The 14922-nt window shown below is 35.7% G+C and overlaps 1 protein-coding gene across 1 annotated transcript in view; it reads left to right on the top strand.

Moving 5' to 3' along the window:
• Positions 1–14922, top strand: part of FMN2 (formin 2) — a 163396-nt gene that overhangs the window by 113498 nt on the left and 34976 nt on the right. Inside the window, exon 14 of the mRNA XM_068395923.1 lies at positions 2097–2189. Within this exon, the coding sequence (XP_068252024.1) occupies positions 2097–2189 (93 nt within the window). The remainder of the gene's footprint in view (positions 1–2096; positions 2190–14922) is intronic.

The raw sequence follows: 14922 nt of genomic DNA, 5'->3' as shown, positions 1-14922 counted from the left end.
TCTTCCTTTGCAGAATAGTACATAGCTTCTCTATTTTTTTGTTTATCATATGCTGTAAGAAAATTCATGGTCATTTGAATCCCCTCCCCAGATGTGTTGACTAACATTTCTTTAAAAATTACAGGCTTGTACATGTGACTATATTTGTGGCATTTTTTAGGTTTTTTAGGTTTGGCTTTTTTTGGTATTTTGTTTTTTGGGTTTATGGTTTGGTTTTTGTTGTTTTTTTTTTTACTATTGCTTCATAAGCAGGCTTACCTGTTTAATTAAATACACTCATGTTATTTTTTTTTTCCCTAAAAATCTGCTGTATTTATTTATATTTTGATCTAAGCTTAAACAAAAAAAAAAAATTGAAATTGATATTGTCCCCTGGCTTTACTCCACTTGTGTGAAGTTACCAGTTATTTGAGTTACTATGCTTTTCTGCATATGTGCATTTTAAAAATTGGAGTCTCTAATTGTCTTTGGTATATTCACAACTATGAGAAAAAATGATTAACCAGTATCTACGAGATCTAAAGCTGCATTCTCCAAACATTTGCCCCTGATATCGCAGACCAGATGAGTAGTACAGTAAAGGTGAATCAATTTATACAGCTAACAGAATACAAAGTGTGACGTGACTACCTTCGTATATACTTACCTTCTTGGCGCTCTAGCTTGAATGACTAGGTACAGATCTGCAGTGGGTTGGCTGACCAGCACTTGCCAAAATTAATGAATGTTTGGATATTTGTCTTTAATTATGTTTATCTTTGATTGCTCTACCATGCTCTTTTGGATATATCGTTAGTTTCTTGTTGTAAACTAGAGACTGGTATTATTTATCAGATTATAAATTCATGCTTGCTGAAGTAAGAACAAGATGGCAACTGTTTAACTGTTTTTTAAATTATTTTTTTCCCACTGAGACCCTTTCAAATATTACAGAAGCACATTTTTAGACCATATAATGGTGATACATGTAAGGCTTCTACCTGTTGTTTCCAGTCTTCAAAAGCAGACTACAATTCTCATCTGTAGATATTTGGATTGATGTAATTCTAGACATCATTTATGTTTAAAGGAGATAATTATGATAGTACATTCTTCTGCTTCAAAGTCTTTTTTTAAATGTCTAACCACTCTTCTGTATTTAAAGACATAATAATAATCCTGTTTCACTGAAAGAAACCCTGGAGATTAAACAAGGAAAATACTTCTTTTTTTTTTTTTGAACATCCACACACTTTTACTGGAAATTTTGAGGCAGAATTAAGCAGGATTAATTTCTGTTGAATGATAGGAACTTATCACAGCCTAAAGAGATTCACCCTATAATAGAAATCAGAGCTTAACATTCTCCTGAAGTAGCAATGTCAAGTTTTCTGTTGCCTCAAGCTAAATCAGCTTGGATAGTTGGTGGAAGCCTGATGGTACCACCTTGCCAATGAATAATCTATGTCAGGGCTGCTTCAGGCTCCAGATTCCCTGTCCTGGTCTATAGTGCAATAAGCTGTCCTTCTTCAAGGTCTCTCATAGAGTTCAAACCATGGTAACTATCCTCTTACATTCTTTCACTGTAACCATTTCGCACTATTACTTTTGAACAATGCAAGACACTTCACTATGTGTGTGGTTTTAGAAGGTATCAAGCCCTCATCTGACTTTACTCACTAAATTAAGGTCTTCCTACTATTTGGTGTAGGTTTTGCATCTGAACTTTGTTTTGATTCAAGCACTGTCACCTGGGGCCAGGTATATGAACACAGCCTGGAATCTGAGCTTGTAATTTTGTTCCCACACATTTCAGCCTCTTAAATTTGTCTTTCTCCTTCAAATAAATTGAATACTTCTGTTATTTTTTGCTGCCACTCATTTAAACTAACACACTGGCCACAAGTTATCTGTATACTTTTATCAAAAACATTTGACTGGGAACATAAGTGTTCCTGAGTATATTATCATAGTGTTTGTACTTGAAGAAGTGTGTTCGAGGCACATATTCCAGCAGTTTCACTGGCTACGCGTTAATTTAAGTGTGTCTTTTATTACAGTATGCAGATCCATACTATGATGTGTCACCCTAAACTAATCTGTTACTTTAATTTCAGTATGTGAGACAGAAGCAGCAAAAGTTTATCAGCTATCACTAGAAGAGCACCTCCAGCCTTTCAAAGACAGCATGGAGCAATTCATTAGTCAAGGTAAATAATGAAACGTCACTTAACCTTTTCATGACATTTCAAAGGAAAGTTATGGGAACAATGTTTATACATTGTGGGAAAGGGACTGTTTATTTTGGCATCATAGAAAGATGTGGATTAGTTTAATCAGATGCCACACAGTTCTAAAAGATTTGCAAAATGATTCTGTTGTACTGTAGGTGACTCAGTGTCTTTTGCATGACGGCAAAGACAGATGCTATTGGCTTGAGTGCATGATCTTCTGAAAAATTCAACATTCCAGTAGAAAACAATTTTACAGCCCTTGTTCCTTGAAAAAATATTGAAGCTGGATCTGCTTCATTAACTTCTTTCCAAAAAGATAATTCTTCTCTATGCACCAAAAACATGGAGTAAGCACAGCAAAAGTGGTTAAAGGTTTTCCAGATATAAGGAAAATCCATATGAAATTATTGGATGTGATTAGTGGAAAACACTGCGAGAGAAGATACATTAGAAACATCCATGATGAACTGGCATCCTGAGTGCTGGAAGGAAAACACTTTAAAAATGAATAGACTATGCTTTCAATGCTTTTCTAGACCCTTCTTTTGCAAGACTATGGGAGGTATGGATAACTTTAATTTTGACTAGATGTATATCAAAGCATCTCTTGAAATACTACTCTGAAAGCATATACTCTGTATTGACCAATTCACTTTTTGATGCAAGTTAGAATTCAGTGCACCAAGGTGACAATGGCCTGATGAATATACCACTGTAATTTTAACTTTTTTGACCACTTTGCTGCTCCTTCTGCTTTGATATTGCATTTTATAATAGAAGACAGACCTGTTATCTCCTGAACAGGTAATTTATGTGAAAAGTCAGTTTCTAGTGTTGATTCAATGGAGCTGTGAGTAATTTGTTAGCCTAGAGCTGTGTTAATGAGCTATCATATATAGAAATCGTTATTAAGTGAATGTTCATTATGTTTGAGAGGCCAGTCAGGTATGCATTTATCTCTTCTTGGTTAGAATATCCAAGATAACCATCTATCTGAACATTATAAGTGGAGTACATATGTTTTAGTATGTACTGATCCATGCTATAGAACTCTCAATTACACTGAATAAATTGAGCAAAATCACCATTTTGAACCACCAAATGTGAACTGATGTTTTTTAAGACAAATGTCTATTAGCCAAACCTGGCAAACAGGATGTTGTCTCCAGCAATAGCAGGTATGAACTGCTTTAAAACTGAATTCTGATTATGTACATGACACATAAATGTTACATTAGTGGCATAATTAAATATGTAGCAAGCATTTTACATTAGGTTTATATTATTTTTTATATATATAGATTGGGACAACCAAATCACAAGTTAGTCTGAAAGAGATCACTAATGGTATACTGTAAATCATGCCATATGTTTGCATACTAACCTTAATAACAGAGCAGGAAATCAACTATGAGGATTATATTTCATCAGAAGTATATCTGTTAAATTTCTTTCACTTCTTTTAGAAACCATACTTTTTGAAGTATCTGACTCTATACTTCAGCTTACGTTATGATTTCTGACTATGACTTCCAGAGCATAATTATATATAAGCTATATAGTAATCTGTTCTGATTTTGCAAGTATATGCAATTTCCTTTCTTGATTACTTGTCTGTATTTTAGGATAGTGAGGAAAAAGAAAAAAAAAAAAAAGAAAGAAATATATCTCATCCATTAAGAGCTTTGCTGTGTTCCCATTATTAACAGTGGATATTGTCAGGTGGTTGACAAAAGGAGAAACCCATAACGCCAGTAAAAATATCATTGCTGCATTTTAATGAAAATAATTAGAAATGTATATTGTGAACACAGTGGACTGTGACTAAACAATTTCCACATTTCTTTAAAACTGTAAGGCACGTTTTGCAGAATTCTGTCCCAATGTAAGAAAGACAAAGGTTAGCATATAGGGGAAAAAGAATCCCTGGTTAAGTTCCAAAAATAAAGTAATTTTAAATACCTTTCATTATGAAATCCTTTGTTTTTACTTCATGGGATTGAATTCAGACTTGAAAGAGGCCATGTTTAAAGCAGGATTTCTCTTTCCTGTTCAGTGTTTGACAGGCTTTTGATCTAGATATTTTTTCTAAGGGCTTTTGTTGTTTATGTAGACATAATCGATGAGTCTTTTCAGCTAGACTGCGCACACGATCATTTAGAAAAACAGAGGGACAATTCTTGGCACCTTTTGGGGATTTGTGTTTATATAACATATGCTCTGGGCAAAGAAAAATCAAGCTTTAAGTTTTTATCTTTTCAAGTTCCAGTTTCTCTAAAGTCAGAAAAAGTTTCAACTTATAATTCAGATGAAAAGCATTTTTCATAGGATTGAATAATTTGGCATGTTTATATGATGCCTTTTCAGAGTAGATAACTTGTGTGCATAATGGGACCCAAAAGTTCAAAGTAGCTAGTTATTTACAGCATATTCACTTATACTTGTTGCTAGCAGCTACAAATGGAAAATGGTTTTCCCACAGGCAGGAAAACTTGGACATCAAATTAAGTATCCTTGGCAAGGGGTAGAAAGGCACTGCTTTATAAGAATAGTTACTGTCTGGCACAGTTATATAACTTGGAATTAAGGTACTGTAACTGGTCTAGGGGGTAGTTACTATTGATGTATTAATAAAAAAATCTTTTTTTAATGTTAACACTTTTATTAGATTCATCAGAGACAAAAAAAAAGATTGTATATTACTAGCTTATTTATAAAGATTATTTCATTTGAAAGATAAAGAAGGGGAAGAGGCAAGAATGTGTTCAGAGTCATAACGTTTTGGGTGAAAATGCCAGTGGTATATACAATGAAGGCTGTTCAGCATTTGCCTTGCCAGCCTAGTCAGTAAACTGCATAACCAGTATATTCATTAAAATATGCAAATTAGTGAAAGGATGCCAGTCCTTTTTCTGATGGACTTCACGGTCATTCTTAAAATAATCATTCTACTTAACAGAAGATCAAGCTACCCATCCTATCCTCTCTACGCTGGCTTAGAGGGTATTTGCAAGCATGCTTTATCCTATGCATTTGACTTACGAGGGTCTATGTGCCTCAAAACCTCCAAGGCAATCCTCTCTGTTTTCCCATGGTTTTTGTCCTCTTTTTGGGTCCGCATGCTGCAAATCATCAATCACAAAGTATATAATGTTGTTCTTCTGTTTTCACAAACATTAATAATTTTTTCCTGAAACTCTCCATAGCTACAAATAAAATGGAAAAGGAAAAAAGAAAAAAGAAATAAAAAAAAAGAAGAGCTACTTCGCAAAAGGAGATTGGAGAAAAATTGTCAGAAAATACAAGACTTTTTAAAATTATATTGTTTGGTCTGTTACATATTTCTATCCATTTCTTTAAGGGTTTACAATATATGAGCAATATAAAATAGAAGCATGAAATTTAGTAGAACAATGATCCTCTTCCAATGAAAAGTTATTCAGACCAAACTGTAGGAATTTAAAAAGTACTATTTGCATCTCCCCATTATAGGGTATATATTCACTGATGTTTTTTGTCCTTGAGTTACTCCCCACAAGTTATCACAATTTGAATAAGAGAGATTGCAAAGGAAAACACTATCTGGGAACCTTGTCCCCTTTGTTCTGTATGTAGTTGTGGATACATAGGGACACAAAAAACATCAGAGATCACATCCACCAGTTTAGAAAGCTTCGGAAATCGCTTCTTTTCCTGAGGAAAATGTCTGACACGCAGGACAGTGGGGAAATACTGAGGGCACTAATCGTCATGCAATATGTAGAGGAATTTCATTAGCAGTTAGTAATCCTTTAACTTTGTCCCCACTTGATAGGATAGCCAGCTCATGCTGAAAGAATTGTGTGTGCATGAACCACAAATGAAACTCAGTCCCCAGGTTTTAACTGTGGCTAACTTTGCAGTGAAAAGCAGTCTTTTGGTGTTTGCTGTTGGGACTCCAGCTAGGCTGTGCATTCTTGTCAGCCTGATAAGGCAGGAAACTTTTGATAGGAGGCAGCAACTGTCACTCCCTCGGAAAAGTAAGTCTGGTTTGGGAACTGGGAAGAGACAATATGTTGGAATCACAGTTTTTCCACTGAGATTCTATAAATTGTCTAAATGTTGCAGACTTCAAATCTGAGCAAGTCATCCGGTATCATATTCAGAAGCCAAACCAATATAATTAGTTTTAGCCTTTAGAAAAAGCATTATGGTGTAGGAAATTTAAGCACCAGAATGCATTGTTTGTAGAAGTAGTAAAAACATAGTTTTCTCATGTTTAGCTAGTTTATCTAAAAGCATTGGTAATAATTCCAGTATGATTGTAAGTTTGGAAGTACAAAGTAACCATCCACAACCTTTGGTTCCTTCTAGTCTTATTTCACAAAATTCTGTAGGTCTGCTCATGTTAGTGAATGCCAGCCCCAGGTTTCGTTCTACTGGAACCAAAAATACAGACCCTTCTCCAGACTCAAATTCTAGCCACATCCTCGTGATCTTGCAGAATAAAGATGCTAAAATTTTCCTCTTGGGTCAACTGTCTGTAACCACTTCCCTCTTTTGCCAGGAAGAGCGTTCAGGAATCTAGTTTCCAAACTGTTAGTAAATGAATGTATAAATCACAGTGTGTTGTATTTATTGCTGTAGCTGCAATCAAATAGTTGGCTGTGACTTGTTCTTTTAGGTCAAGCAGCAAAAGGCTGTGCATCATCAAATGATGGATTGTGAACGAGACTAAAGCATCAGACTGAATCTTGGATGGCTTGATTCAGTTGCTGGCTCCAGAAGTACTGTAGATGATTGCAAAATGAATGCTGCTGGGGTAATCTTAATTCTGGCATTTTCTAACCCAGAATGATTGATTTTGCAGATTCCATTTTCTTTAAATGTTGCTTTTATAATTTGATTAATATAAGGGAGAACATAGCACTACTTCATAATTTTTCTAAAAATAATTTGAGAAAATATGATTTAAACACCATTAGGAATATATATGAATAAATGTTCTTGTTTTTCTTTTTTAAGAAAATGCACAGAACATTAAGGGGTTGGACATTGGTAGATTTATGTGGAGACATGCACTTTAAATACTATTATTATTATCAAAATATACTCATTACTAAGATTTAAAAAATTAAATTTTTTTCATTTTAGAATAAAATGTTGGAGAGATATGAAAAGCAACCAACATAAAGTCACTAGAACAAAAGATGAAGGAATTCACACTTAAACAATTTAGTTCCATGAATGTTTACATTTTTATGTTAGTATTCTTTTTGTTGGATTATTGAAAGAGCTTTTAAAACTTGTTCTTTGAGTGCTGAAAGTATTTTCTTAATCTCACACTGACGTCTTAATGCTAATAAATAGTTTAATGTCAGTATTGTATAAACTTGTCCCTGCCTCAGATGTCAGCACCTCCATTGGTGTGCATTATTACATAATAATCCTAATTCAGATTGTGCTGTACATACAGCACTAAACAGGCTTCACTGAATTAGCCTCACCTTGCCTCAAAGTCCGTGAAAGGCCAAATCTTTAGACTGAGGCTGGCAGCTGTTTTTGCCTTTAACACAGGACCTCATTTAATCGTTTTTGTAGGCATCAATACAATGATTGCAGACAGCACAGGTGTGGTAAAGTAAAAAAGGTATTTTGGTGTCACTTGGGAACAGATCAATGCATGAGTGTCAAAATAGCATGATACACGTCATCCAACCCAAAATATTCTGAATAAATGCAGCAGATTACTGAAATTACCAAAAACCTTGTGGATAGTTAGGGGGGAAAATTAATTCACATTTTAAGTCTCTTCTCAGTAAAATCCAAAATGTGTTCAAGTACCATTGATTTTACCACATAGTTCTTGGGATGAAGAAGGAAAAATAAGAGGAAGACATTAAAGCTTAAGTAAGAGTACTTAGCTCCTTCATTAGACCTCATCACTATGGCATGACATGTTCTTCAGCACTGCAGAGTCTAGGCTTACAGGTGAACAGCCTTCCTTTGAAATCTCTTGCAGCATCTTTACTGTACCTAATATATATTTAGTCCTAGGTATGCTAGCTAACTGCATGTCAGTTTAGAGCCTAGTCCTGACTTGACTGAGAACTTTGAGCAGTGTAGGATTTTAGAATCAGTAGCAAGGAGCATGGGGTGAGGAGCTCAAAGCTGCACATGAAATACAATGTATTTTACTTCTGTGAATGTGACATATGACAACATTATAGTGAGTAGTCACTGAATGCACATAACTAAGTATGATGGAGTGATTTTTTTTTTGAAGTGTTAGATCTGAGTCACACTTCTCCCTCCATTCAGCTGACAGCAGATGTCATCTTTCAAAGGGTGGTAAATAACCTATCTTCTTACCAGACTGCTGCCTGAGATGGATTAAAAGAGGACACAAATAGCAAAATGTGGAGAGAGTTCACTTCTTGATACACAACATGTATGAGGGGTAGATAGGCCTTGTGCTGAGGTTTTTTTGTTGTTATTATTAATTCACATAGTGATTAATTTGAAAAGTCAGTCTCCTTTTATAGATTCTGTTGTTACTAAGTTTAATTTTTTTTAACTTTTAACAAAGGTCAGCTTTCAGTGCTCATGTATTCACTGAGCGTTTAAGCTTTGATTCCATAGATCTTGGTCATAATCTATGGGGCTAGCACATAATTTGAGTTGTTCCTGTTGTGTGAGAGTGTAAAGTCATCGTGAAGTGCAATTGGTTGGAATCAAGATAAATGTTTATGTGTTTAACTTATCATAGGTGTTGAAAAAAATGGAGCAACATAATTAGGAAAATATCCAGCATATTAGATACTCTGTCCCCAGTTATCTTTAAGAAACGTGAGTCTGAATTAAGTATTTAAATGTTCTTTTCCATGTATGTATGAAAATCGTGGAAAACAGGAGAGACGGAGTGGGTATTCTTCATGCTCACAACCTTCTGTGATGTAAGACTCTTGCTAGGATTCCCAGAAGAAATCCTGCTTTCTTCTCTTGCAAAGTTTTCTTAGCATGAAAAGACCCGATAATAAACCATCCAAATGTACTTGGATATTTGTTCAGTGTAAACAGAAATTCTCAAAACTATAGCGACGTAGCTCTAATGACTCATTGAAAAGGCATTGCATCTGTCAAAAAAAACCCAAAAAAACCCAAAAAAAACCACCAAAACCTGGCTCCACTTGAAAGTTACTGGAAAGCACATTCTTGGCTAATTATAAACAAATACTAGTTAACACTTTAAATAAAAAGAGAGGAAAAAAGCAAAAAGATTTAGGACATAGACAAGCAGATGAAAGAATTCTTGTTGCCTTCCATCTGAGATTACTCAGATGCATTCCTGTATTCAATTACCTGAGAAGATGTGATATTCCCTTAAGAGAGATCAGGAGATCAGAAGGGATGGCAGTTTCGTGCATCTTCTTGCTCATAGCCCTTTGAAACTGGTTCAGCTTAAATTGCAACAGGGTTTGGGGCCAGATGGTGACTACAGTCTGTAATCACTGGGTCAAGATCATACCACAAACCAACAAAACTTTCTGGTGGAACTAAAGTTCTGAGAGGGTGTTTGAATGCTGTTTGAGTAGACCTACAAGGATCTACTTGGAATAATTTCTGAATCAGAATCAAAGGGTCAACTTGCTTTGTGACTGTGCTTATCTAGTACATTTGCACATAAAGGACACTGATAATTCTTATTAACTGTGAGCTTTGAGTCTATTTTTCTCATGAAATTCCTGGTATTATTGCATATTCAATTTTAAGCTTAAGTTTTAATGCCTTTTTTTTTTTAATAAGCCATTAAGCACGAGCCCCTGTCATCATTTAAAAATCAATGATCACCTAAGTTTTCTTTACTATCTTCCTCAAAACCCACTTCCCTTTTGATAGTTTCCATCTAAAATGGCTACTTAGCTCTTCCCAGTGCCATTCATGTCCCGAACCACGTTGGTCTTCCTAAATAAAACATGCGAAGAGAACAAACAACAACAGAATCCAAAAATTAAGGCAAAACATATTCAGAAGTCTAAAGCAGGAAAGAAAGAGTTTTTTCTCAAGAGCTTTCTACTGATCCTGGTGTCTTTGCTATTCTGTTTTGGTATTTCAAGGTATTTCAACACACAGTGTTGAATAGTATGCTGATTGCTAAATAAAATAGCTGTAAGTATTACTTTGGTGTTTTCTGAGGGCATTTAAAAGTACATGTACTACCCAGGAGAATGGAGGAATTCTTTTAGGAGCTCTGGCAGAGGTCTTGTAAAATTGAACCTTAGACCCTAATAATACCAATGTAACTACATGCCCTTGCTTTTGGCAGTTGTTCATCCAGTACTTTCTATCTTCGCTTTCTTTCTATCCTAGCGACCCACATGTGATACCTACAGAAGCTATGCTCATGACCTCTGTCAGGCACCTCAGGCCCTCACATCTTAGTGAAGCTGGGTCAGCAGTGACAGATGAACCACCTGATGTTCCATATACTTTTTAAGAAAGTCTGTCCCTCAATTTTGATTTTAGTTTTGTTTTGTTGGGATTTTTTTTGAGTTTGTGGCTCTGCCAGAGGAGATGTTTGTTATATTTTCAAAGTGCCAACTACTATGCACTCAGTCCCACCGTGGAAAAAAATATGTCCTCTTTAAAGATCCTGATAAATCTGGAGCAAGGTTTTGTAAAAGTGTTAGAAATAATTTTCTTTTTTCCAGTAAAAAGGATTTCTAAAAATTCCACTGCTTTTCAAGAATATGTATATTGCACAGGGGCAGAATAGTGCCAGGTTAAAACAGTTATTGTAAGTCTTTGACCTCCCAGTTAGTCTTAGGTCAAATATTTTTTAAGATTTCTAAATCCTCTGGAATAGATGATAAAGAGTGAAATGGCGTACTCTCAAACAAGAAATTGCAACAACTGATAATAGAGAAAACAGTCGTTATATGCAATACCTGTCCATACAGAAAATAGTCTGTACATACAGAAAATAGATATATTCGTGTAAATATATTTTTTAAAAATCAGATTTAATGCAGAAGGTATAATGGTTAAATTTGGAGGAGACTAATATAGAAAGTTTATTGGACTGAAAATGAGAAAATACGTGGCCATGTTCTTAGTTCACAGAGTGGCTTATTCCTGCAGAGATTTTAGCATAATAGGTCTGAAATGTCACTTGCCATTGAGGGCAGAGGGGACAATTTGTGGTCAAAAAATGGCTTTTATGTCCTTACCTTTGAACCCTTCTTCATTTAATTTAATCTTTTAGGCTTCTTAAAGAAAAAAAAAAAAGACTATTTGCAGAAAAATGAATTATGCTCTTCTGCTAAAGACCATTATTTTCTAGAATGCCTGCGTACACTTCTCACATTCAATTTTGTGAGATGCTTCAGATTTTCATGAATGCATAGGCCACTTAATGTGGCTATTCATATATGTGCCTTTGCAGAAGTTTATATGTAATCTTTGCAGGACTCTAATCTAAAAGAATTGGAAGAGCAAACACACCGAACAATGGTATGTATCATTCTGGAATGTGGGTATATGCTGATAAGAACAGAGCTTTTGTGAATTAAGTTAATTAGACTTCGTTTCTGAGGCCTTGTTGGAAAGCTCATTTTGAATTGCATGAAATCGAGTTTTATGTGCCAATTATAAAACATCACGTAGTAAATTTAAGCAAATACAAAAAGTGATAATATAGAAATTAGAACATCTGATGTGAGTAAATTTTGAAGAAATATATACACCCTGTAGTTAAAAGAATTGATTGAATAGTCTTGGATATAGTACAGTCCTCATCCTTGGTAAGGAGTGATGTAGGGAGGAAGGAATGTACTTGAATTTTGACCAAATAAATAAAGTATTTAGCAAGTATAGACCTTGCTCTAAAGGGAGACCATCTTTAAATAATCTGAAGGTATGTGAATGGAAAAAGCAGGCAAACAGTGGAACATCATCCAACAAGAAGGCATTAACGATGCTTTCAAAAGAAAAAGCGAAATGCTAACTAATTCAGTATATGTTGTAAATAGTAGATAAGGCAGTTTTGTTCTATGAGAGGTCACTTTCACTCTAAAATATTCTTTTTTTGTTATGGCAATGTTTTCAATATGACTGCAGGTTATTTTTCAACTATATCCTTTTAAGCAGTTTTTACAGAATATATATGCCTTCAGGATTATGAGAGCTGCATATAAAGCCCTACAATATATTGAGTGTATGCAGGCAGAGATATAAAACAAAGTTTTACCTCTGCTTACTGCTGAATTACATGAAATATAGGGGGTAGTATTTCCTGGTATGATACAGTCTTTAATAGATTTGGAACAGTGTTTATGGCGGTGGTTTAGTAAGTTAATGTCAAGGATCAAGAAAACTACCTTAGCAGGGGGGTGGAGAAAAGATGATGAGTCAATAAAATATGGAATATTTTAATTTGGGAAAGATAACGGACCCAAGAGCAGGAACTGCTACATCTGTCAGAAAAGCCTGCAAGCAGTTGCTGCTATGGTGAGCTGACGGATTCTGAATATATATGAAAGATGTGGCTACTGGATTGACTACAAGACATCTTTTAATGTTTTTCATATAAAATCAATGAGACTTTCTGAAGTAATCTTGTTTCTTGAGGACAGAGAGAAATTTTAGTAGCAGAACGGAGTGCTCAGATGTGCTCATCTGCCATGCTATCCCTGGAAATGACCAATTTTCCTGTATCAGCCATTGCCATGGTAGGATCTCTGTGGAATGGGTAGGGATTTTCTCCTTTTTACTTCACCTGTTAGAGGAGTTCTCTTTTGTTAAAGGAAATAAACTTTTTTCCCCAAGACTGTTCTCCCAAGGTGGACGTTTTTCAGATGGTAGTTAGCACTTAATAGATATAGGCTGCCAAGAAGGAAGAATGCCAAACTGGTGCCTTTCAGGCATTCTCTTTACCGTTGTGATGAACTAGTTTTGGGGAAGAAGTGACAGTAAAGAGGCATTATATTGAATGAAATGGTAAAGTCTAATGCACTCTGGGATGTGTCACCTGAATCTGTCATAGCTTCAAATTTTTTTTCCTCCTCTACTCAAACAGGAAAAACGAGTTGAAAGCAGTTTACCAATAGGGCAATTAGTACAGAGCAAAATACCAATAACCTCTTATATCAGGTGATCATATTAGTAGCCAGTTCCAGAAGTTAGTGGAATGTCTAGCTGCTTCAACATCTAATAGCTATTCCGTTGTACCCAGGTGATAGTAAGACTTTTGTGTTTTTGATAACAGGAGGCTTTTTCCTTTGCTGATTAAATCTCAATATGTGTCTTTTGACTAGCCATTGTCCCCAGCTTTCAGATGTTTACCATATGCTAGTGCGAAAGCAGTCATCTGAATATTTTCTTTGGACAGGGACAGATCCCTGGGTGTACGTACCATATTCTCTTTCACTGGTGCTGCCTGTCATCTTGTGGAAGCAGAATTTTCATACTGTTCTTCAACTTTTTATGTCTAGAAAAATTAGAAAGCAAATGAATTGCAAGCCAGATTTACACTTGAATAATATCCTTTTGATAACACGCAAAAAGTTTAGAAGTGTCATCATCTATTTGGAACAGACTACAAGGGAATTCTGTTTTAGAGAAAATTCTTTCCATGCAAGACTCTGTTTAATGCCAAGAGGTGATCTGATGCAGGATGAACTCCCTCTCTGTGGGTATGGTAGCTGCCTTATGCATATGTACTTATTACTTTTTAAAAAAATGCTATTACATACACCTGCATCATTCAGGGATTCTCAAGGTTCTTTTCATAGTATAATACCCATTCTTTATGAAATTATTAAAAGTACAGATATCTGAAGTATTTATTTTTTTATTCCTCTCTGGACCATAATAACTTTCATTTATAATTGAAGCAAAACTTGCTCCAGAGTGGGGACATTCTGACATGCTTTGATAAGCCTGGTATAATATGTTGTGCTTGCACTCTTTCAAAAAGTAAATTGTGGAATATTTGCTCCATTGTTGGTGGGTAAATAATTGTTTGTAAGCATGTGCAGAACAGCTGAAATAAGGAAGAAAAAAAAAACAAAACTAGACAGCTCAGTGTCACGGTTTAAAGCTGGGCCAGCTATTAACCAGGTGGCAGATGCTCTCTGTTAACCCTCTCCCCCCCCCCAAGGGAAAGGGAAAGGGAAAAGGGAGAGAGACTTATGGGTTGGAAAGTTAAAACAGTTTTAATAAACTATAATAATGAAAAAGAATATAATAACAATAATAATAGAAATAACCAGCAGTAGCTTCCCCCAGCACAGGCAGAGGGGAAAATGCAGTAGCTCCCTGCCATCACACCTGCAGGCTTTTAACTGGAAACTGGCAAAGCTGGTACCAATCACTGGGAGACAGGAGGGCCCCTCCCTCCTGGGCCCCACCTCCAGGAGGCAGTGGGTTAGTGATAAATAGGAAAGTGAGAATGACATGTATGGGATGGAATACCTCGTTGGTCAATCTTGGGTCACCTGCCCTGTCTGCTCCTCCCTGCAGGTGCAAGCCCCCTTCGGCTCTTCACTCATAAGCAGTGAGGAATTTAGCAGTGACCTTAGTTTCTCTAAGACTAATTGGCCTGGTTTGGGTCAAACCAGGACACTCAGATGACTGTATATCCCATCAATCCTGGAAATTGAGAGTTATGTCCTACGAATATGATGTATGTACTAAAAGACTGTCCTAGGCTGGAACATGCTAGCTTCCA

The sequence above is a fragment of the Nyctibius grandis genome, chromosome 1, assembly GCF_013368605.1.
Source record: "Nyctibius grandis isolate bNycGra1 chromosome 1, bNycGra1.pri, whole genome shotgun sequence".
Lineage (NCBI taxonomy): Eukaryota > Metazoa > Chordata > Aves > Nyctibiiformes > Nyctibiidae > Nyctibius > Nyctibius grandis.
Note: the sequence above shows the minus strand (reverse complement) of the source record. Positions and strands in the feature narration are given on the sequence as shown.